The sequence below is a fragment of the Rhinoderma darwinii genome, chromosome 3 (assembly GCF_050947455.1).
Source record: "Rhinoderma darwinii isolate aRhiDar2 chromosome 3, aRhiDar2.hap1, whole genome shotgun sequence".
NCBI classification, from domain to species: Eukaryota; Metazoa; Chordata; class Amphibia; order Anura; family Rhinodermatidae; genus Rhinoderma; species Rhinoderma darwinii.
The window spans coordinates 396455404-396481171 of NC_134689.1; the positions used below are offsets into that span (position 1 = coordinate 396455404).

Consider the following 25768-nt stretch of genomic DNA (forward strand, 5'->3'; position numbering starts at 1 on the left):
CTCCTATTACTCCATATAACATCTCCCTATATCTCCTCCTATTACTCCATATAACATCTACCTATATCTCCTCCTATTACTACATATAACCTCTCCCTATATCTCCTCGTATTACTACATATAACATCTCCCTATATCTTATCCTATTACTCCATATAACCTCTCCCTATATCTCCTCCTATTACTCCATATAACCTCTCCCTATATCTCCTCCTATTACTCCATATAACCTCTCCCTATATCTCCTCCTATTACTCCATATAACCTCCCCCTATATCTCCTCCTATTACTCTATATAACCTCTCCCTATATCTCCTCCTATTACTCCATATATCCTCTCCCTATATCTCCTCCTATTACTACATATAACTTCTCCCTATATCTCCTCCTATTACTACATATAACATCTCCCTATATCTTATCCTATTACTCCATATAACCTCTCCCTATATCTCCTCCTATTACTACATATAACCTCTCCCTATATCTCATCCTATTACTACATATACATCTCCCTATATCTCATCCTATTACTACATATACATCTCCCTATATCTCCTCCTATTACTTCATATATCCTCTCCCTATATCTCCTCCTATTACTCCATATAACCTCTCCCTATATCTCCTCCTATTACTCCATATAACCTCTCCCTATATCTCCTCCTATTACTCCATATAACCTCTCCCTATATCTCCTCCTAGTACTCCATATAACATCTCCCTATATCTCCTCTATACTCCATATAACATCTCCCTAAATCTCCTCCTAGTACTACATATAACATCTCCCTATATCTCCTCCTATTACTACATATATCCTCTCCCTATATCTCCTCCTAGTACTCCATATAACATCTCCCTATATCTCCTCCTAGTACTCCATATAACATCTCCCTATATCTCCTCCTAGTACTACATATAACATCTCCCTATATCTCCTCCTATTACTACATATATCCTCTCCCTATATCTCCTCCTATTACTACATATAACCTCTCCCTATATCTCCTCCTATTACTACATGTAACCTCTCCCTATATCTCCTCCTATTACTACATATAACCTCTCCCTATATTTTCTCCTATTACTACATATAACCTCTCCCTATATCTTCTCCTATTACTCCATATAACCTCTCCCTATATCTCCTCCTATTACCCATATAACCTCTCCCTATATCTCCTCCTATTACTACATATAACCTCTCCCTATATCTCCTCCTATTACTACATATAACCTCTCCCTATATCTCCTCCTATTACTCCATATAACCTCCCCTATATCTCCTCCTATTACTACATATAACATCTCCCTATATCTCCTCCTATTACTACATATAACCTCTCCCTATATCTCATCCTATTACTACATATACATCTCCTATATCTCCTCCTATTACTCCATATAACCTATCCCTATATCTCCTCCTATTACTCCATATAACATCTCCCTATATCTCCTCCTATTACTCCATATAACCTCTCCCTATATCTCCTCCTATTACTACATATAACCTCTCCCTATATCTCCTCCTAATACTACATATAACATCTCCCTATATCTCCTTCTATTACTACATATAACCTCTCCCTATATCTCCTCCTATTACTACATATATATCTCACTATATCTCCTCCTATTACTACATATAACATCTCCCTATATCTCCTATTACTACATATATCCTATCCCTATATCTCCTCCTATTACTCCATATAACCTCTCCCTATATCTCCTCCTATTACTACATATAACCTCTCCCTATATCTCTTCCTGTTACTACATATAACCTCTCCCTATATCTCCTCCTATTACTACATATAACATCTCCCTATATCTCCTCCTATTACTACATATAACCTCTCCCTATATCTCCTCCTATTACTCCATATAACCTCTCCCTATATCTCCTCCTATTACTACATATAACATCTCCCTATATCTCCTCCTATTACTACATATAACCTCCCCCTATATCTCCTCCTATTACTCTATATAACCTCCCCCTATATCTCCTCCTATTACTCTATATAACCTCTCCCTATATCTCCTCCTATTACTCCATATATCCTCTCCCTATATCTCCTCCTATTACTACATATAACATCTCCCTATATCTCCTCCTATTACTACATATAACATCTCCCTAATATCTCCTCCTAGTACTACATATATCCTCTCCCTATATCTCCTCCTATTACTACATATAACCTCTCCCTATATCTCCTCCTATTACTACATATAACCTCTCCCTATATCTCCTCCTATTACTACATGTAACCTCTCCCTATATCTCCTCCTATTACTACATATAACCTCTCCCTATATCTTCTCCTATTACTCCATATAACCTCTCCCTATATCTCCTCCTATTACCCATATAACCTCTCCCTATATCTCCTCCTATTACCCATATAACCTCTCCCTATATCTCCTCCTATTACTACATATAACCTCTCCCTATATCTCCTCCTATTACTACATATAACCTCTCCCTATATCTCCTCCTATTACTCCATATAACCTCCCCTATATCTCCTCCTATTACTACATATAACATCTCCCTATATCTCCTCCTATTACTACATATAACCTCTCCCTATATCTCATCCTATTACTACATATACATCTCCCTATATCTCCTCCTATTACTCCATATATCCTATCCCTATATCTCCTCCTATTACTCCATATAACATCTCCCTATATCTCCTCCTATTACTCCATATAACCTCTCCCTATATCTCCTCCTATTACTACATATAACCTCTCCCTATATCTCCTCCTAATACTACATATAACATCTCCCTATATCTCCTTCTATTACTACATATATCACCTCTCCCTATATCTCCTCCTATTACTACATATAACTTCTCCCTATATCTCCTCCTATTACTACATATAACATCTCCCTATATCTCCTCCTATTACTACATATAACCTCCCCTATATCTCCTCCTATTACTCTATATAACCTCCCCTATATCTCCTCCTATTACTCTATATAACCTCTCCCTATATCTCCTCCTATTACTCCATATAACCTCCCCCTATATCTCCTCCTATTACTCTATATAACCTCTCCCTATATCTCCTCCTATTACTCCATATATCCTCTCCCTATATCTCCTCCTATTACTACATATAGCTTCTCCCTATATCTCCTCCTATTACTCCATATAACATCTCCCTATATCTCCTCCTATTACTACATATAACCTCTCCCTATTACTCCTCCTATTACTACATATATCCTCTCCCTATATCTCCTCCTATTACTCCATATAACCTCTCCCTATATCTCCTCCTATTACTACATATAACCTCTCCCTATATCTCCTCCTATTACTCCATATATCCTCTCCCTATATCTCCTCCTATTACTACATATAACATCTCCCTATATCTCCTCCTATTACTACATATAACATCTCCCTATATCTCCTCCTATTACTCCATATAACCTCTCCCTATATCTCCTCCTCTTACTCCATATATCCTCTCCCTATATCTCCTCCTATTACTACATATAACCTCTCCCTATATCTCCTCCTATTACTCCATATAACATCTCCTATATCTCCTCCTATTACTCCATATAACATCTCCCTATATCTCCTCCTATTACTACATATAACCTCTCTCTATATCTCCTCCTATTACTACATATAACCTCTCCCTATATCTCCTCCTATTACTCCATATAACCTCCCCTATATCTCCTCCTATTACTACATATAACATCTCCCTATATCTCCTCCTATTACTACATATAACCTCTCCCTATATCTCATCCTATTACTACATATACATCTCCCTATATCTCCTCCTATTACTCCATATATCCTATCCCTATATCTCCTCCTATTACTCCATATAACATCTCCCTATATCTCCTCCTATTACTACATATAACCTCTCCCTATATCTCCTCCTATTACTCCATATATCCTCTCCCTATATCTCCTCCTATTACTCCATATATCCTCTCCCTATATCTCCTACTATTACTCCATATAACCTCTCCCTATATCTCCTACTATTACTCCATATAACCTCTCCCTATATCTCCTCCTATTACTCTATATAACCTCTCCCTGTATCTCCTCCTATTACTCTATATAACATCTCCCTATATCTCCTCCTATTGCTACATATAACCTCTCCCTATATCTCCTCCTATTACTACATATAACATCTCCCTATATCTCCTCTTATTACTACATATAACATCTCCCTAGATCTCCTATTACTACATATAACTTCTCCCTATATCTCATCCTATTACTACATATAACATCTCCCTATATCTCCTCCTATTGCTACATATATCCTATCCCTCCTCCTATTACTCCATATATCCTCTCCCTATATCTCCTCCTATTACTACATATAACATCTCCCTATATCTCCTCCTATTACTCCATATAACCTCTCCCTATATCTCCTCCTATTACTACATATAACATCTCCCTATATCTCCTCCTATTACTACATATACATCTCACTATATCTCCTATTACTCCATATAACATCTCCCTATATCTCCTCCTATTACTACATATACATCTCACTATATCTCCTATTACTCCATATAACATCTCCCTATATCTCCTCCTATTACTCCATATATCCTCTCCTATATCTCCTCCTGTCACTCTATATAACCTCTCCATATAACCTCTCCCTATATCTCCTCCTATTACTACATATAACATCTCCCTATATCTCCTCCTATTACTCTATATAACCTCTCCCTATATCTCCTCCTCTTACTCCATATATACTCTCCCTATATCTCCTCCTATTACTACATATAACATCTCCCTATATCTCCTCCTATTACTACATATAACATCTCCCTATATCTCCTCCTATTACTCTATATAACCTCTCCCTATATCTCCTCCTATTACTACATATATCCTCTCCCTATATCTCCTCCTATTACTCCATATAACCTCTCCCTATATCTCCTCCTATTACTACATATAACATCTCCCTATATCTCCTCCTATTACTACATATACATCTCACTATATCTCCTATTACTCCATATAACATCTCCCTATATCTCCTCCTATTACTCCATATAACCTCCCCCTATATCTCCTATTACTCAATATAACCTCTCCTATATCTCCCCTATTATTCCATATAACCTCTCCCATTTTACTATATATAACCTCACCCTATATCTCCCCCTATTACTCCATATAACTTCTCCCTATATTATGATACTGGTATTGGTTACTGAATAGCTCAGGTCACTAGTTCAATCTACAACAACACATACAGTTAGGTCCAGAATTATTTGGACCGTGACACAAGTTTTGGCATTTTAGCTGTTTACCAAAACATATTGAATATACAGTTATATAATCAATATGGGCTTAAGGTGCAGACTCTCAGCTTCAATTTGATGCTATTCACATCCTAATTTGAGGAAGGGTTTAGGAATTACAACTCTTTAATATATAGCTGCCTCTTTTTCAAGGAACCAAAAGTAATTGGACAATTATCTCAAAAGCTATTTAGTGGGCTATTCCCTCGTTAATCTATCATCAATTAAGCAGGTAAAAGGTCTGGAGTTGATTCCAGGTGTCGCATTTGCATTTGGAAGCTGTTGCTGTGAACCCACAACATGAGGTCAAAAGAGCGCTTAATGTAAGTGAAACAGACCATCGTTAGGCTGGAAAATTGAAGAAATCCATCAGAGAGATCGTACAAATGTTAGGAGTGGCCAAATCAACCATTTGGTACATTCTTGAAAAAAAAGTGCACTGGTGATCTCGTGAACTCCAAATGACCTGGACGTCCACGGAAGACAACAGTGGTGGATGATCGCAGAATCCTTTCCATGGTGAAGAACATCTACCCAAGTGAAGAACACTCTCCTGGAAGTAGGTGTATCAGTATCTAAGTCTACCATAAAGAGAAGACTTCATGAGAGCAAATACAGAGGGTTCACCACAAGGTGCAAACCATTAATCAGCCTCAAAAATAGAAAGGCCACATTAGACTTTGCCAAACAACATCTAAAGAAGCTGCCCAGTTCTGGAACATCACGAAACTAAGATCAACCTGTACCAGAATGATGGGAGGAAGAAAGTATGGAGAAGGCTTGGAACGGCTCATGATCCAAAGCACACCACATCCTCTGTAAAACATGGTGGAGGCAGTGTGATGGCATGGGCATGCATGGCTGCCAAAGGCACTGGGTCACTAGTGTTTATTGATGATGTGACTGAAGACAGAAGCAGCCGGATGAATTCTGAAGTGTTCAGGGATTTACTTTCTGCTCAGATTCCACCAAATGCAGCAAGGTTGATTGGCCGTCGCTTCACAGGACAGATGGAGAATGACCAAAACATACTGCGAAAGCAACCCAGGAGTTTATAAGGCAAAGAACTGGAATATTCTGCAATAGCCAAGTCAATCACCAGATCTCAACCCGATCGAGCTGCATTTCACTTGCTTAAAGAGGCTCTGTCACCACATAAGTGCCCTATCTCCTACATGATGTGATCAGCGCTGTAATGTAGATTACAGCAGTGTTTTTTTTTAGTTACACGATCAATTTTGACAGTTATGACCTATTTTAGATTTATGCTAATTACTGTCTTAATGCCCAACTGGGCGTGTCTTTACTTTTTGACCAAGTGGGCGTTGTAAAGAGAAGTGTATGACGCTGACAATCGGCGTCATACACTTCTCTCCATTCATGTAGTCAGCACATAGTGATCTTTCTAGATCATGATGTGCAGTCACATACTCAGACATGAACGTTACTGAAGTGTCTTGAGAGTGAATAGACATCACCTCCAGCCGTGACGCGATGTCTATTCACAATCCCGACACTTCGGTAACGTTTGTGTGGAACTTACAGCACTTCAAGCGTAATATCGCGAGATCACACTGTAAACTGTCATTTGCAGTGTTATCTCGTGGGATCACGCTTGCGGTGCTGTAAATCCCACACAAACGTTACCGAAGTGTCGGGATTGTGAATAGACATCGCGTCACGGCTGGACACATTAATGTGTGTGAATGTGACTGTACATAGTGATCTTTCTAGACTACTATGTGCTGAATAAATGAATGTAGAGAAGTGTATGACTCTGATTGGTCAGCGTCATACACTTCTCTCCACAACGAACACTTGGTCATATAGTAAAACACGCCCAGTTGTCCATTAAGAAAGGCATTAGCATAAATCTAAAATAGGTCATAACTCCGTCAAAATTGATAGATTTTCAAAATAAAAACCACTGCGGTAATCTACATTACAGCGCCGATCACATCATGTACAAGATAGGCCACTTATAATGTGGTGACAGCCTCTTTAAGAGACAACTTAAGGCAGAAAGACAAACAAACAACAACTGAAGACCGCGGCAGTAAAGACCGGGCAAAGCATCACAAAGGAGGAAACCCAGCGTGTGGTGATGTCCATGGGTTCCAGACTTCCGGCAGTCATTGCCGGCAAAGGATTCTCTACAAAGTATTAAAAAAACCAAAAACATTTTATTTATGGTAATGTTAATTTGTCCAATTACTTTTGAGCCCCTGAAATGAGGAGGCGGTGTAGAAAAATGGTTGCAATTCCTAAACGTTTCACTGGATATTTTTGTTTCAACCCCTTGAATTAAACCTGAAAGTCTACACTTCAATTGTATCTCAGTTGTTTCAATTCAAATCCATGAAGATTGTGTCACTGTCAAAATAATTCTGGACCGAACTGTATGTAATGACCTGAAGATGATCGGTGAAGAGTTGTATCGTCAGCAAAGAACGCTGTGTAGACTTCCGTTCCCCTGCCAGAGATATAAAAATCGATGAAAATCTCAGAATCAGCGTGACGGGGGACCGGAATGTATATTAGGGATTGTACTCCCATGCTGCAGTGACTACGCTGCCAATCATTTTTGGTCCCTGCGTAACTCCTTTAAAGTGACACGGTACAAAAGTTGAAAAATCTGATTGTGCTCTATTCACTCAGCAGGTTTGGCTTTTGTAGACTCTGCCAGTTTGGAGTTCCATCATGCCAGCCTCTGCTGTGTGCACTTCCTTTGATACCGGGACATGGTAGTCGGTGACCAGACATAGCGTGCAGGGCTTCATAAGAGGTCTACATTAAGAAATCGGAGAATTTCCGTTACGAGAACTGTAAAAAAAACAAAAAAAAAAAAACACCTGGTGAGTGAAGCCGGAGGGGAATCCAGGCTAAAAGCTTATTCTTCATACACTCTCTCAATTTTCCAATGACCTTGTAATGGCACTGTACGTATGCAGAGCAACTAATGTTAATGCGCTGCAGTGTAAAGTATGGTGTAAGACCGAGTAGAAAGAGCAGATGGGTTTGAGACTACCTCAGCCTGACAAACACTGAAGCGAAGCTTGAGTTAGTGATAGATTAAAAAATAAAAAATCGGCCAAGGGGCAAATATTACCCACAGCTAATAACTCATGTATAGCTTTCACTATTCTATTTCTAAGGCAGTGAGGATTCATGTATGACCCCCATGCATTATACTGCTCGTGTATGTAACTTACACAAAGAGTGTTTTTGTTTTTTTTCTATCTCTGGAGGGTTCAGCACAACCATGCATTACATAAGTCCATTGCTTTATGCAGCCCATCGGGGGCCCCATGGAGTGCCGACAGGTTAATTAAGACAGGCCCCCAGGTCTGTCATAGGTATAAGCCGATTAGACCGTGCCATATGAAACTGACAGACAATAATGCTTTGGAATACGAAGTATTGGAAAGCATTATATAAGCCATCGAACTATCGCAGCTTCAAGTCCATACCTAAAAAAAAATAGTCGAAAATAACTTTTTTTTTTTTTTTTTTTCCCGTAATTACAAATGTTAAAAATGGTAAACCATAAGAAAATGGATGTGGTATCGCTGCCGTCATAACAACCCATAGATTAAAGTTAACATTATTTATACCGCATGGGATAAAAAAAACGAAGGTGTGTTGGCAGGTTTTGTTTTTTTGTTTTTTTTTCCAACCCCTTTTCCTTAAAGAGAACCTTTCCCCTGCCCATGCATGTGCAGCATGTAATAGTCAGGGCTTCACAAACACGGTCTCACACATTTTTTCTTCTCTTCCTCCGTTATTTACATATCTGTGCCGTTATATTTGGCGCCCGATATGTAAATAAGCCCCTGAACTGTCTAACTAAATAGCAAGGGGGTGTGATGTCTCCGCTCTGAGACTGTCCAATCTGCTACGGACAGTGTCATGGGGGCTTGCGCTGTGTTCCCTCCCACGAGAACAGATTGGTGGTTCTGCAGAGAGCGCTCTCTGTCTGTGTTCTCGTGGGAGGGAACACAGCGCAAGCCGCCCTGACTGTCTGTAGCTGATTGGACAGTGTCAGAGCGGAGACCACGCCCCCTTGCTATTTAGTTAGATAGAAACGCCCCATTGACAGTTCAGGGGCTTATTTACATATCGGGTGCCAAATATAACGGCACAGATATGTAAATAACGGAGGCAGAAAGGACAAAAATGTAACGTGAGACTGTGGTTGGGAAGCCCTGACCATTACATGCTGCACACATATATGGGCAGGGGAAGGCTTCACTTTAAGATTTTTTTTTTAATAAAAGTTAATCCGTAAATTATATATACCCCAAAATGGTGGCAATAAAAAATACTCATCCCGCAAGAGACAGAAAATGAAAGGTTTTGGCTGCCAGAACGCAGTGACACAAAAATTTATAAAAAAAAGTGCAAAAGTTCAAGAACTCCCCAAAAACTTTTAGATTTGTGATCACTGTATTCGTACCGACCCGTAGAATATTGCGTAAACACGAATTCTAAAAAACAATGGCAGAAATGTTTGTTTTTTTTTCTATCCCCTACACATAAAAAAAAAATTATATAAATTATATGGGCAGAGAGACAGACGCACGTGGCCAAAACCACGCCCACAAGTAGGAGGCGAATGGCTGCACATTTTCGCCATCCCCAGGAAGGTGTCGCTGATTAAAAACGTTGGGGGCTTGTTGAGACTCCCTATAAATATATTATACGGGATTGGATCTTTTCCTGTTTTTTGCGCTAAATGTACAATTTCGTATTAAAAAATTAACGAGAAGGAAGGAACTAGTAAGGCTTCGTTCACATCTGCGTCAGGGTTCAGTCGGAGCTTCCTGTCAGAACGGGACCCTGACTGAAACAAACGGAAGCCATAGGTTTCCATTTGCATCATTGATTTCAATGGTGACTGATCCTGTGCCAATGGTTTCCATTTGTCTGTTGTGCAAAGGTCCCATCGTTTTGACGGAATCCATACCGTAGTCTACTGCGACTGAACCATTGGCACTGGATCCGTCACCATTGAAATCCATGATGATGCAAACCCTATGGTTTCCGGTTGTTTCAGTCAGGGTCCCGTTCTGATGGGAAGCTCCCACGGAATGTCAGAACGGACCCTTGATGTAGGTGTGAACGAAGCCAAAGGGAGGGAACCAGGAGGTTTGACATGTCTGAAGGAGTCACAAGCTTCCTTGTTCAAAATGGAGAGACTTCGCTTCACTGGTTTATCAGAGAGAGACACTAGTGGGGAAAAAAGCCTCTTGTGACCGCCACCTATGGAGACCTATCCACAGACTCAAGTCTCCTCTAAAATACTGACTGAAGGGGGTGAATGGTTCATTCAGTTTTGTGTTTAATAATTGTAATGAGTGTATGAAGTGATCAAATTCTGGCTGCCCGCAGACACCACTAGGGGGAGCTTATGTAGACTACTTCTATGGGAGCTGTACATGTCTGTCTTCAATATGCTCCCCCTAGTGGTGGTTGCATTCAGACCAACTGTTTTAATTTAACTACGTCTATACAGAGGATTTGGCACTCTTGTATAAAAAATTTAACACACAACTCTGACCCCTGTGAAGTTATATTATGAAATTAATCCACACCGAATTTTAAACCTATTATCAAAATTGGTCATATGTTGTTGAGGTTGCACTGCCAATTCAAAAACAATAGGCACTAAAGGGGTATTCTAGATTCAGCAGATTAAAATTATTCACTGTAGGATGAAAAGTTATGCAATTTTCCCAATATACTTTCTGTATCCATTCCGGTTTTCAAGATCTCTGCTTGATGTCATTCTATAGGAATTTTCATTGTTTGCTTCCAGTGGATACAAATCTGTCCTGGTCATGTGATGTACTGAGCCGGGCACCTGTGTGTCCATCACATGACCTGAACAGATTTTTTTATCCACTGGAAGTAAAAAATGTAAGTTTCTATGAAATGACTGCAAGCCGAGCTCTTGAAAACTGTGAGGAATTAATACAGAAATTTATATTGGAATTTTTTTTAACCATTTCTTATCCAAAGAATAACATTTTATTAAATGAAAATACCCCTTTTCCCGTTGAAACCTTTTAGATTCTAGATGCCATTTATCTAGTGATTGGGAACAATGAACTTTTCCTCGTTTCTATTCTGGGTTTTATGCCTATGAAGATATACAATAAAACTAAAGTCATACTAAATACTACACACCGCCCCATTGGCTACTATACCTTTAGCAAATCCTGCTCCTCGGGGGCGGGTTTAATAGTCCTATATGTTTCATGTAAAAGTGAATTTGCACGTGGACATGTATGTAGACCGTACAATAAGGGTGTCACTACTAGAGTAGCAGAGAGCAGTTGCTATAGGGCCCATATCCACTGTGAATATAGCAATTTCCTGCACTTGCCAATTACTGATGAATTCCCATATTTTCTTGTTATGCCCCTTGCACAAGGTTTCCGTAAAGTGTACCTCCATTTTAATATCCTGATATTTTGAGGGTAGAGGGCTCCTTACAAAATGTTCTATGTTGCCCAGCAGTATGCAGCCTCCTCCACATTACTAGCCTAATGGTAAAGTCCTACCCCCTTCTATGGGGCCATTAATGCTCCTGGTTTTGGTTGAAATAATAAATGGGGTGGGTTTCACACGCTCACCATTGGCTTTTATGGTGATCGAAGTTTGGTTTTGCAACAGCCTGTGGGGGGTTTGACATTTTAATGTCTGTATTACAGCTGTGTAAAACGGGCCTAATAGAAAGAATTCAGCACAGACTCGTGATTGTGCATGCAAGATTACCAACATGATGCTGGACAATCAGATCATTTACAAGCACCGGAATTATGCAGTCCTGAAAATCAAGGACTACTATTGGACGAGAACTCGGTATTCCAATGGTCCACTGCTCTCCAACTTTCTCTCCTGACATGCCAGACCAATAGGAGTTGCACTTTTTCCTATATTTTCATTCAACAATTGTGAAATTCCAGTACAAAGATTGCTACATTTATGCCTCATGGTTTACTCTAGGTACAATTATTGAGTCTCCATTTTTGTTTTCCATGCAGAAGACCACCGCCAACAGCCCCAGCCAAGCCTCAGTTCTGGTGACAAAAATCTTACTGTTCCTTCCGTATGGGATATATGGGGCCTTACACTCGGGTCTGCTCCATGGACTTGCCTTGTCTACATTATAAGCCTTCCAGTTATACAAATGGATTTACAGACCTAAGTAACATCTCAGTCCAAGGATTGGATCAACTCTTTTGGACCCACACTTGAGGTTCTAAGAGGCGTCAATGTTGCCCAAGACAAGGGGTTAGACCAATATGCCCGTCATATGTGACCTACCGCAGTCAATTTCTTTCCACCTTTACTCATGCAACCAATGGCTTCTGTAGATACATGGTTCTTTAAGATGCCAAGCTAGTGTCTACAAGTAATGTCGTCATTTTCCAGAAGCTTACCTGAGAACATCTGGTAAGGAGGCTAGGAGTTGTCTACTTCTGACTGTAGGCTTGATGTTCTCTACCATACACTGTATATTTGGGAGAGCTCGAAATGGGGACATTACCCGAGGCTGCCTTTGTGGTGCAGTCTACTTTGGGGTGGGATTTGTAAAATGCAGTTGGCAATTAACGTATAGAATAGGAGAGTGGTTTTATAATGCTCCAGTTGGCACGAGATTCCAAAAAAATATCCTGGGACTTGGTCATAATCTATATTTCCAAACAATGGACATCAAGAACAAAGTTCATCAACCAGGAAAACCACCAGGCCCAATGTCTATATTGTTGGACTCCAACGTGTGACTCTCTGGCTGTTGCAAACCTACAACTCCCACACTAGGAGCTGGAGTTTCGCAACACCTGGAGAGCCAAAGGTTGGAGATCACTGATCTATAGTCTAGTTGATAAGATTATATTATAAGAATCAAGGGGAGAAGATGCTTGTACAAACTAACAAATTCTGTATGATGTATACGATGGTTAAAACTAGAGTCTCTCTTCTTAATAAAATCTTTTAACCACGGTGTATTTGTATAATGTCTTATAAGGATCTAAATCTCTCTCTCGTTCTTGGTTAAAAGATAGAAGTCATCGAGCCGTTTTATTCCATGTTTTTACAAATTTGCCCATTTCTATTCCTATCTTAAACAGACATATGGCATGGAACCCTCACCTATTAGGTTAATGAAGGGTTTCGGTAACCCCATTTGTCCATTTACACCAGCCGCTTTCTCTATAGAAGTCTATGGAGAGGTGGCCATTAAGAACCTCTCCATTGACTTCTATGGTCAGCTCGGAACCTTACTTATCGGGCATTTAGAACTTCTGTGTTTATGCCAGCAACTTTGAAGAGGGGAATACCCCTTTAATTATGTATGCTTATAGGAAAGCTGGGTAACAAGCAGTATGGCTACGGCGCAGGTTTACGTATTTTTCTTCGGACTCCAGGATGGAAAATGCATAACGAAGTTACCATTCAGGAGTCAACGCTGTGGCCGCCATATTGGTTGTCACCAAGCTTTCCATGAAAATATTAATTTTCTCTTAACAGGACTACTCTAAAGGCTTATATTTATTGGGGATTTTTTATTTTAATACATTTTAGGAAACATTCCTTAAAGGAACACTCCAGGCAAACTGATACTGTATTCAGGCTAGTGCAGGGCCTAAGGGGTGGGGCATGACAGGGATTTAAAGATCACCAAAGAGAAAATCCTTGTGTAATGCCCCACCGCCCTCAAGCCTTGCACTCGGCATAACAAGGTATCGGTTTTCCTGGAGTGTTCCTTTCATGAAAATTTTCTTAATATATATATATATATATATATATGGGGGAGGGATATAGAGAGATATTGTAAAACTGCATTTCACGTGTTAATAAAAGCAGAAAAGTATTTAAGCAACAACTTAAATATTTGCATAGCTCATTCATCATCTCAAAATATTTGGGGGATCAAAATGTATTCTTGTCTTTCTGGATTGTTGACAGCAGGATAGGATGATAGAAGATGCACTAAATCTGCTGTATCCTGAAAAATGAGTGGGACACTAAATTTCACCATGTTGTAATTTGAAACAGATCGTGAGGCCAAAGCCTTCGTAGATTGACTCCAAATCTTTGCCACAAAGCTAGATTGGAAAATCCATTGACCAGCTCATGGGCCCCACTGTTTGGAAAATGACCTTATTAAATCTCTCAAATGATGTTAGAAGATCTTTTAAAGTGGAGAAGCCTATTAAGGGGACACCAGTAGGTGGAGGGATAATGATGGAATGACAGATCAGTTGTGCTGCCTGAGCCAAGATACACCGCTTTCACACTGACTAGCAGAGAAAAGATTGTAGGCCGTTGACACAGAGAAGGGATTAGGTAGGGGAGTACTGGTGGTGTCATACAATGAGGAGGTAGGGTTATCTTGGGAGGACTGGGGATGTCATACAATGAGGCGGTAGGGTTATCTTGGGAGGACTGGGGATGTCATACAATGAGGAGCTGGGGTTATCGGCAGGGAGGGTTGGAAATGCACACAATGAGGAGGCCTATCTGGGGACAACTGGTAATGTCCGATAATGAGGAAGCAGGTAATCCGTGGAGCACTGGTGATGTCACACGAGGAGGCATATCTGGGGAGAATCGGTAATATCACAATATGAGGCAGGGTGATCCGGGGAGTACTGGTAATGTCCGACAATAAGGAAGCAGGGTGATCAGTGGAGGACTGATGTCACACAATGAGGAGACCGTTATCTGTGGAGGACTGGTGATTTCAGGCAATAAGGAAGCAGGGTGATTTGTGGAGGACTGGTGGTCACGCAATGAGTGATGTCATACAGTGAGGAGGCAGGATGATCTGGGAGGACTGGTGATGTCACACAATGAGGAGGCAGGATGATCTTGGAGGACTGCTAATGTCAAAGTGAGGAGATCCGTTTCATTAAGGAATGGGGACTTAGTGTTTTCTTTAAATCTCAAGAACACTCGTTCTCCAGAAAGTGTTGACTATTTTCTTTTACTATTACTCTGCAGATATACATACAATAACAAATATACTGAAAACGAAATCTGTACCATTTCCTGCGGCTCATGTCTTCTCTTATATAACAAATTACGTATCACACTAAAAACAGTAAACCTCACAAATTGATTTTCAGAACCCACATTTAAAAACTAATGGGTCAAACAGGCACTGAGGAATAGCTATAAAAATACAAAATTTCTTCATAGCAGCAATGTGGTTCATAGTAATACAAAAAGATGAATCCTCAACAAAAAGTTGACCCCCCCCCCCCCTGCCCAAAAAAAAAAATTCCATTAATGACAAACCATATATTGGGTCTGAGTCATAAACCATTACAGGACTATAGCAACATGATAAAATAAAGATTGCGTCGGGCAAAATGTAAAAATCAAGAACTATCAGTAAGTAAAATGCAGTTTATAAAAAAAAAAAAAAAGAATAATCTCATATTTGCAGCATCTCGTAGTCCTGCACTCATGGCAAAGCTGGTGTCTGAGGCTGATGCAGGTAGAGTACATTGGAGATATAGCTGCGGTACTGCTTGAACCCCCATGGCGGAGCAAATTCATATTCTGAGGACTGAAGGCAGCTGCCTCCAGGGCTGGTGGTGTTGTGTGCGCGCGCTGAGATCTATGTATATGGAGAGCTGAGTAGAGACGTATTTTTCTCATTGCTACTGCTTTTGGTTGTATTGAGCCCCCTACTGTTCCTTATCCTGGACCTATCACATTACACCATAGTCCTTAGTAACACAGGCCTCACCTGAATTACTATGTGCTGCTGGGGGACTGTAACCCACTTGTCTCCACCTCACTTCATGACACTGCCCTTGTTTCATGCAGCCCTGTACGCCCTATCCTAACCCCCATAAAAATGCATAGGTCACTGCCTCCTCTCCTGAAATATTCTGTAGAGTACCCTGCACCTTCCACTATCATTTTATATCCTCAGTAATTAAACCTATTGCAGTTGCATTAAAAGAATCGGCCATAGAAACTAGATCATGGTCACCTGAACATGATGGAGGAGACTGTGAACCTCTAGGGCAGGTTTTATCACTGTAACTTATATATAATGTATGTAAATATCAATAAAACACAACTACGTCCGTCCCATAAAACGAGACCCTATTGTGTATTAGACACTACCTTAAAACTCTCTCTGGACAGATCTAGGACTTTGGATTCTTCTTCCCCTTGTACAGTATGCCATGGGGTATGCCGATAATGAGAGTTAAAGAGGTTGAAAACAGCAAATATATGCCATTCACTAATGTCTACACAGATGATTTTTTTTTTTTTATAGATTAAAAATCCAACCCCCTATCAATAAACACACCACCTATAGGTAAAAAGCTTTGGCAGGTAACAGGCCTTTAAAGCACTGAGATGACTGACACTGAGGGAGATTCCTCAGCTTCAGAGAGAGGGACACAAGGGTTTCAGTAGGTAAGGCAATTGGTGGCTTGGGATGGTGCTGGAACTTCCTGCTGGGAGAGGGGAAGAAAGAGCTACATCATTTACAATCTGGACACAGAGCTGCTACAGAGAAATAGAAAGACATTCCTGGCACGTTTACAAGAGGCTTAGAGTAGTACCCGTATCTACTACATACAGGGGGACATCTACTCTTTCCTCTGTATGTACAACCCCTTGAAATTATTCAATGTATAGAGTAACAATAAAGCTTATTTAAAATGCTGAAACATGGCACCAAACCCGATATGTGATTAGCATGGATTTAGCCAGATCTGACTACATGAGATGTAAGTACCAGATGAGATGACTGGGCTCTGTAGGGAGAAGTGGAGGCCTCAATATGATAAGGTTCCTCATATTCCTATGAGAAAGAGGGTGTTCCTATTACTTGGGGTCCATGATGGTTGGTGAGAATTCCTCCGCTCAATGGTCTGACACTACTTTTTGGTTGTGTGGCTTATCTAATACGCTACTTGGTTGATGTATCACAGTGATGAAATGAGAAGATCTTGTTAAATTATTGGTAAAGGAAGTCTTCCATGGTAGGACTTGACTGCCCCTACTCAAGGCCATTACGGCCATAGAGAAAGTCTTTGTGCTTCTTAGATTTTTTGATTGTTTATAATTGTGACCCAGTTCTCAATGTTGTTTAAGCCTTGATGGTCTGAAGATTCGCTGGTTCATTGTCCTTGGCTCTGGTGGAAGACTATATATCAGAAATGACTGGACTGAAGATAGAGAATGTCCTGATACTACGTCTGAATCCTGCGCTTATCTTCAAAGAGGCTCTTCAGCATGTAAACCTGGAGGAAGGCCACAACAACCAGAACCCCAAGGTTCACAGCTGACCAGAAGTTCACCCGGTCCATGTTGCTCTCTTGTAGCTTGCGGTCTCTTGCTTCAAAGGCTCGTAGGACGGTCTGCATCTGCATACTGCGCTCCAGCCTGGCCTTCACGCTCTCTATGGAATCCTATGAGGGTAAAAAGGAGACTATGAGGTCCACTACCATGGTGGCAGGCGTGTGACTCAGCCGGTTCTCCCTGGTTCAGCCAAACTAGTTGTCAAAATCACATTTCAGTACTGCTCTGTTAGTCTTTTATTGTCTGGCAGCTTGTGATCTCATAAGCTGCAAGCCAATGGCAGGAGGGCACTTGGGGAAAGAAAAGGGGGGTGTAAGCTGGGATTGGTGGGCATGGTTAGAAAGGGTAGGCTGGCTATTTGTATATTAAGGGGTGGGAGGCAGGGGCAAGTCTTTCCGCCAGGTAAGATAAAGTGAGGCTACACATAAACCAGTACCCGCACTGTATCCCTGCTGCACCTCATCACCTAATGCCTTGCTATCCCTGCTGCCAGCATACCCTAGCCCCAGATTAGCTTAAATGGCAGCCTTCCTCTATATATTATTTTTTTTTATCCTCCACCAACAGGTGCCTTACAGTTTCTCCTGCTGTCTCATCATCCCTGAAGTCACCCCCCTTCCCCTGATGTAGCCTACCCGCCTACCCACCCACCCGCCTACCCACCCACCCACCCACTAGGTGCCTTGCTACCCCTGATAGTGCATCTCGACCCACCAGGTGCCTCACTGTCCCGGACAGTGCCACCCCAGAACCCTCTAGCCACCAAGCGATTCGCTGCTGCTAGCAACCCTCATCTTTTAAGCACCTCACTGCCCATGGTGATGCCACCCCACTCACCAGACAACTTGTTGCCCCTAATCGATCCTCTGTGTTTAATCTAGCCTCAGGTTAGCTAAACTGGCAGTCTTGATAGGATTTTTATTTATTTTTTTGCTACTTCCCCCATTAGGTGCCTTATTTTTTAGGGGGCACAGTATGTGGCACTTTCACATTAAAGGGGCGGATTGTCCCCAGGACATTGTACGAGCTGCCGTCTGCTGAGGAGAGAATTAAAACAAAGCAGTGAGGTAAGTTTACATATTTTTTTATTTTATTGTCCCATATAGTCTGATGGGGGGAAAGTATGGGACCTAGCACGAGCCTCTGCCTTGCTAAGCCCTACAAAGTGAAATTGAAGCCAAGCTCAGATGGAAGGAATGGATCATCTAACCTCATAGATTTTCGCTATAATTATTGATTCTAATAAATTTGTCGGGCTGTGTTGGCCCTGCCCCTTTGGTTCCGTCACCCCTTTTCCCAAAGAGGGGGTGCACAATTTGCTGGATCTGCCTACGGCACCAAAATATCTTGTCCCGGCCCTGAGAACAACCCCCCTCCGTATGCCCTATTAAGAGCTGACAACATTACAAAAAAGTCCATGATTGGTCTACAAATTTTTAAAATTTACATTTCATTGATTTTTCCTAATATTTTCTTCTTGGTTTCTTAAAGTTACTTACTGAAGTGATGAAAATAAACCAGTGACACGAGGATTTATTTTTAGCTTTACCTTAATGTCTTCTATCTTTATATCCAAAAGCTCATCCGGCTCCACTATGTCCGCCCAGCTGTCCGGCTCGTCGTCCCCCTGCTGACCGTCGAAAATCAGCTCGAAGAACACCAACTTCTCAGAGATCGTGCTGAAGGAGTTATCAAAGCAAATCATGTAATCCCCGGCCTCCGTGGGCTCCACGCTGCGCAAAACAAAAAACACAAAGCAATAAACAATAGAATGTGTATAATGCATGACATTTTTTTGTTATATATATATATATATATATATATACACACACACACTTTTATCTCAATCAATAATTATTTATGATTTAGAAATAATTAATGTTTACACTAAAAAAAAATAATTCTATTTTATATTTGATATCGTGATTTAAAGGGATTTTCCAGGATTTAAAAAGCGGAGGCAGAAAACCCCTTTAATATTTTAGTCACTTTTAAATAGTAATAGAAAATATGAATATCATTAGAATACCAAACATTTGCCTACATTTCAGTCCTTTTGCTCATATAAATATAGTTCGCTATATTTTGACCTAAAGTTGTTCGACCCTCTGTAACTTTTTTTTTTTTTACCTTTCATGAATATAGTTGTGCAAAGCCTTGTTTTTTGAAAAAAAAGTTGGCGTAAAAGAGGGTTGTCCGAGATTTAATGACTTTGTGTTAATGCTTGTAATTTATTAATATAAATACATTTGTAATATACTTACATTTTTCAAATTGGCCCCGTTTCCAGATTCTGCCGTGGGGAACTTGATGGTTGACGTCACTCTCTGCTCTGGCCGCTTTGTTAGGCCTCATTCACACGACAGGGTCCGAGTGTCGGCTGGGAAAATCGGCCGTTTTTGGCCGATTTTCCCGGCCGGTTTGCATCCGTTCCGATTCCGTTCCGGGCCGTGTTGCCGTTTTTACAGGCCGTTTGGACCCGATTTGCATCCGTTTTTTTCCCTGTCCGTTTTAAAATCGGATGAATTTCATTTAAATTTGTTGCCACACACAGCCCTTTGTAGATAATGCCACAGCCCCCCTGGTAGGTAATGCCACCCAGCCCCCTGTATATGATGCGACACAGCCCCCTGTAGGCGATGCCACCCAGCCCCCTACAGGTGATGCCACCCAGCCCCCTGTAGGTAATGCCACCCAGCCCCCTGTAGGTAATGCCACCCAGCCCCCTGTAGGTAATGCCACCAAATCCCCTGTAGGTAATGCCACCAAATCCCCTGCAGGCAATGCCACACAGCCCCCTGCAGGCGATGCCACACAGCCCCCTGCAGGCGATGCCACACAGCCCCCTGCAGGCGATGCCACACAGCCCCCTGCAGGCGATGCCACACAGCCCCCTGCAGGCGATGCCACACAGCCCCCTGCAGGCGATGACACCCAGCCCCCTGCAGGCGATGACACCCAGCCCCGTGCAGGCGATGACACCCAGCCCCCTGTAGGTTGCACCCACCCCCCCCCCCCCCCCCTACCAGGAGAAGTCACTGACTTCAATGTCCATATATGGACAGTGTAGTCACTCACTTCTCCTGTAGCGGAATCCCCGGCCATAGAGTCGGGGATTCCACTGCAGAAGTGAGTGACTTCGCTGTGTCAATATATGGACAGTGCAGTCACGCACTTCTCCTGTAGCGGAATCCCCAATCCCCGGCCGGGGATTGGGGATTCCGACTCCTACAGGGAGCAAAAAAAGACCATCCTCCTCCTCACATGCACTCTGCACTGTGAGGAGGAGGAGGAGGAAGAGAGAGAGTGCGCGAGCGACGGTAGACCCGGCCATCACTCGGGACACATAGACTTCTATGGGAGCCGGGCGGCTGGGTACCCGGCCGAAAATAGGGCATGTCCCATTTTTTGACAGCCGGTTTTCCCGGCCGTCAAAAAATCGGTCATGTGAATAGCCCCATTAGGGGTCTATTGTTCCTAATGCAGCCGGGTGCCGATTTATGAACGGCCGGCACCCGGCCGGGAAACCCTGTCGTGTGAATTCCGCCTTAATCTTTCACGAGAACAGCAGGAACCGCGCATGCACTTTACGGGCTGTACAACAGAACAGCCTATACACGGCACGTCACAAGTGACATGTTGTATACCCGGAAAAAAAAAATTAAAATCAACACGGCGGCCAGAGTGACGTCATCCGGCAAGTACCCCACGGCAGAATCTGGAATCGGGGCCAATTTGGAAAATGTAAGTATATTACAAATGTATTTACATTAATAAATTACAAGCATTAACACAGTCATTTTATCTCGAGAAAACCCCTTTAAATTCATATATTCAAAGACAATAAAATAAAACGACCACTAGGGGGAGCTCACTGCACACGGATTAATGCAGCTCGCATTAAACTCAAAACTAGCTGTATAAATCTGTGCTCCCTCTAGTGGCGTCTGCTGGTAAAAAAAAAAAGTTATTTAACTGTATTTAACTGCTGTGTGAGAGGGGGAAGCTGGAGGGGGCAGCATGAAAAGAGGGCACAGAGGAGGGGGCATTGAAAGGGAGGCAGAATGAGGATTTCCGATGATATAGGAACAAGCAGGGGAGTCTTTCATCAGCGTGCGGCGTTCTGTTAGATCAGTCGTCTCCAACGTGAGGCTCTCCTGCTGTTGTGATACTACAACTCCTAACAGGATGAAGAACACAACCTCTTCCACATTCTGCCTGGTTTCCCTTATAGGGTGTATGGACAGTGCTTCTCTTTTTGGGTATTAGGTCCATAGACAGGCAGGTGTCAGAGGTCAGTGAGATATCTCGCAGTTTATGGCCGCCCTAAGGGTCATTTCCCAGATCATTTGTGTGATAGAAGAAGCAGTGAGGGGTAGTAGTAGTTCACTTACGTGTGGACACCGTCAGATCTCCTCCTCTCCATAATCAAAAGGATACCTGATGGGGTGGTGACTGAGAAATCCACATCCAGTCCAGCCCCTCCGATCACCTGGTACGGGGTGACATTGTATCATGAAAGGTCTGCAGCCATATTGATCATTGTACTAAGCACATGAATCCATTATCTGTGTACGAGGTGTAGACGCTGTCTAGACAATAATTTAATTCACTGACAACAAGCAGAAGTTTTGAAATTGGCAAGGAATTTAAAGTAATGTCATGTATGTACACTGTGACTCCACCAGTAGAATAGTGAGTGCTGCTCTGAAGTATAATACAGGCTGTAACTCAGGATCAGTACAGGATAAGTAATGTAATGTATATACACAGTGACTCCACCAGCAGAATAGTGATTGCAGCTCTGGAGTATAATACAGGATGTAACTCAGGATCAGTACAGGAGAAGTAATGTATGTACACAGTGACTCCACTAGCAGAATAGTGATTGCAGCTCTGGAGTATAATACAGGATGTAACTCAGGATCAGTACAGGAGAAGTAATGTAATGTATGTACACAGTGACTCCACCAGCAGAATAGTGATTGCAGCTCTGGAGTATAATACAGGATGTAACTCGGGATGACTACAGGATAAGTAATGTAGTGTATGTACACAGTGACTCCACCAGCAGAACAGTGAGTGCAGCTCTGGAGTATAATACAGGATGTAACTCAGGATCAGTAATGTAATGTATGTACACCGTCACTCCACCAGCAGAATAGTGAATGCAGCTCTGGAGTATAATACAGGATGTAACTCAGGATCAGTACAGGAGAAGTAATGTATGTACACAGCGACTCCACCAGCAGAATAGTGAGTGCAGCTCTGGAGTATAATACAGGATGTAACTCAGGATCAGTACAGGAGAAGTAATGTAATGTATGTACACAGTGACTCCACCAGCAGAATAGTGAGTGCAGCTCTGGAGTATAATACAGGATGTAACTCAGGATCAGTAATGTAATGTAATGTATGTACACAGTGATTCCACCAGCAGAATAGTGAATGCAGCTCTGGAGTATAATACAGGATGTAACTCAGGATCAGTACAGGAGAAGTAATGTAATGTATGTACACAGTGACTCCACCAGCAGAATAGTGAGTGCAGCTCTGGAGTATAATACAGGATATAACTCAGGATCAGTACAGGATATGTAATGTAATGTATGTACACAGTGACTCCACCAGCAGAATAGTGATTGCAGCTCTGGAGTATAATACAGGATATAACTCAGGATCAGTACATGATAAGTAATGTAATGTATGTACACAGTGACTCCACCAGCAGAATAGTGAGTGCAGCTCTGGAGTATAATACAGGATGTAACTCAGGATCAGTACAGGATAAGTAATGTAATGTATGTACACAGTGACTCCACCAGCAGAATAGTGAGTGCAGCTCTGGAGTATAATACAGGATGTAACTCAGGATCAGTACAAGATAAGTAATGTAATGTATGTACACAGTGACTCCACCAGCAGAATAGTGAGTGCAGCTCTGGAGTATAATACAGGATATAACTCAGGATCAGTAGAAGATAAGCAGTGTATGTACACAGTGACTCCACCAGCAGAATAGTGAGTGCAGCTCTGGAGTATAATACAGGATGTAACTCAGGATCAGTACAGGAGAAGTAATGTAATGTATGTACACAGTGACTCCACCAGCAGAATAGTGAGTGCAGCTCTGGAGTATAATACAGGATGTAACTCAGGATCAGTAATGTAATGTACGTACACCGTGACTCCACCAGCAGAATAGTGAATGCAGCTCTGGAGTATAATACAGGATGTAACTCAGGATCAGTACAGGAGAAGTAATGTATGTACACAGTGACTCCACCAGCAGAATAGTGAGTGCAGCTCTGGAGTATAATACAGGATGTAACTCAGGATCAGTACAGGAGAAGTAATGTAATGTATGTACACAGTGACTCCACCAGCAGAATAGTGAGTGCAGCTCTGGAGTATAATACAGGATGTAACTCAGGATCAGTAATGTAATGTATGTACACAGTGATTCCACCAGCAGAATAGTGAATGCAGCTCTGGAGTATAATACAGGATGTAACTCAGGATCAGTACAGGAGAAGTAATGTAATGTATGTACACAGTGACTCCACCAGCAGAATAGTGAGTGCAGCTCTGGAGTATAATACAGGATATAACTCAGGATCAGTACAGGATATGTAATGTAATGTATGTACACAGTGACTCCACCAGCAGAATAGTGAGTGCAGCTCTGGAGTATAATACAGGATGCAGCTCAGGATCAGTACAGGATAAGTAATGTAATGTATGTACATAGTGACTCCACCAGCAGAATAGTGAGTGCAGCTCTGGAGTATAATACAGGATGTAACTCAGGATCAGTACAGGATAAGTAATGTAATGTATGTACACAGTGACTCCACCAGCAGAATAGTGAGTGCAGCTCTGGAGTATAATACAGGATGCAGCTCAGGATCAGTACAGGATAAGTAATGTAATGTATGTACATAGTGACTCCACCAGCAGAATAGTGAGTGCAGCTCTGGAGTATAATACAGGATGTAACTCAGGATCAGTACAGGATAAGTAATGTAATGTATGTACACAGTGACTTCACCAGCAGAATAGTGAGTGCAGCTCTGGAGTATAATACAGGATGTAACTCAGGATCAGTACAGGATAAGTAATGTAATGTATGTACACAGTGACTCCACCAGCAGAATAGTGAGCGCAGCTCTGGAGTATAATACAGGATGTAACTCAGGATCAGTACAGGATAAGTTATGTATGTTCACAGTGACTCCACCAGTAGAATAGTGAGTGCAGCTCTGGAGTTAAATACCCAATGTAATATCCACATTACTACTCCACTCATCATACACACATATATACATGACATGGGCTCACCTGGTACTCCACCTCCATGCTGCCATTGTACAGGGCAGTCTGGTAGAAGCACTCTTGTCTCCCGGCCGGCAGCAGGAAGGTTAGCTCCGAGTCTTGGGGTTGGTTGAGTCCCGCTGATATCAGGGGGAGCAGCAGGAACACCAGGCCGCGTATCGAAGCCATAAGATCGGCTAAGACTTCGCTCTGACTCAGAGGCGGCTTCCGCACAGACGGCTCCGCCTCTCATTCGTTCTGACATCAGTCAGTAACTTCATACTAACTCCTCATTGGCCCGCGAAGCGATTGCTCCGGAGATTTCGCTCTCCTACTGGATGTCGCAGGTAAGCACCGCCCCTCACTTGATCATCCATGTAAGGACAAGAAGCTGACCTGTACCAATGAGATTGGTGGCGGAGATGTTACCTATACCGGGCATTACACGTCTTCTCCTGACTGACCTCTGCCCCCGGGTCATATGGATCCTACATGTAATGCTGCTGGGGGCACCGACTATGTGCAGGGAGAATACAACAAACAGTTAAAAAGATGATCGATGAAAAAAAAAAATGTAAAAAATGATAAACTAAAAATGTCATTGGAAAAAATCTGTAAAATTAAAAAAAAAAAAAAAAATCTTCCACTTTACTATTAGACATACAGAAATAAAAAAAAATAAAAAATTACTACAACTAGCACAGGCAGGGTGAAATAGGGTAGTTAAAAAACAAACATGGAAACTTGACTGGTATA

At 41.8% G+C, this 25768-nt stretch overlaps 2 protein-coding genes across 2 annotated transcripts in view; one reads left to right on the forward strand and one right to left on the reverse strand.

Annotated features, from left to right (window-relative positions):
• DNM2 (dynamin 2) overlaps positions 1–13366 on the forward strand; it is a 104803-nt gene extending 91437 nt beyond the window's left edge. Inside the window, exon 21 of the mRNA XM_075859000.1 lies at positions 12400–13366. Within this exon, the coding sequence (XP_075715115.1) occupies positions 12400–12442 (43 nt within the window). The 3' untranslated portion in view covers positions 12443–13366. The remainder of the gene's footprint in view (positions 1–12399) is intronic.
• A 1968-nt stretch (positions 13367–15334) lies between these two features.
• TMED1 (transmembrane p24 trafficking protein 1) lies at positions 15335–25261 on the reverse strand. The gene is made up of 4 exons (XM_075859001.1): positions 25040–25261; positions 22093–22190; positions 19248–19431; positions 15335–17808 (listed from the first exon to the last, which is right to left on the reverse strand). The coding sequence occupies exons 1-4, from the start codon at positions 25199–25201 to the stop codon at positions 17590–17592; spliced, it is 663 nt and encodes a 220-aa protein (XP_075715116.1). The 5' UTR covers positions 25202–25261; the 3' UTR covers positions 15335–17589.
• Between the last annotated feature and the right edge of the window lie 507 nt (positions 25262–25768).

What these genes read in the sequence shown, in the direction of transcription:
- TMED1 (XM_075859001.1), bottom strand. Translation starts at nt 25,201, where the DNA reads ATGGCTTCGATACGCGGCCTGGTGTTCCTGCTGCTCCCCCTGATATCA. An exon ending in AGATCTGACGGTGTCCACAC is followed by an intron (nt 19,432 to 22,092) that starts GTAAGTGAACTA and finishes TGTTTTGCGCAG; the next exon opens with CGTGGAGCCCACGGAGGCCG. An exon ending in TAAAGATAGAAGACATTAAG is followed by an intron (nt 17,809 to 19,247) that starts GTAAAGCTAAAA and finishes TTACCCTCATAG; the next exon opens with GATTCCATAGAGAGCGTGAA.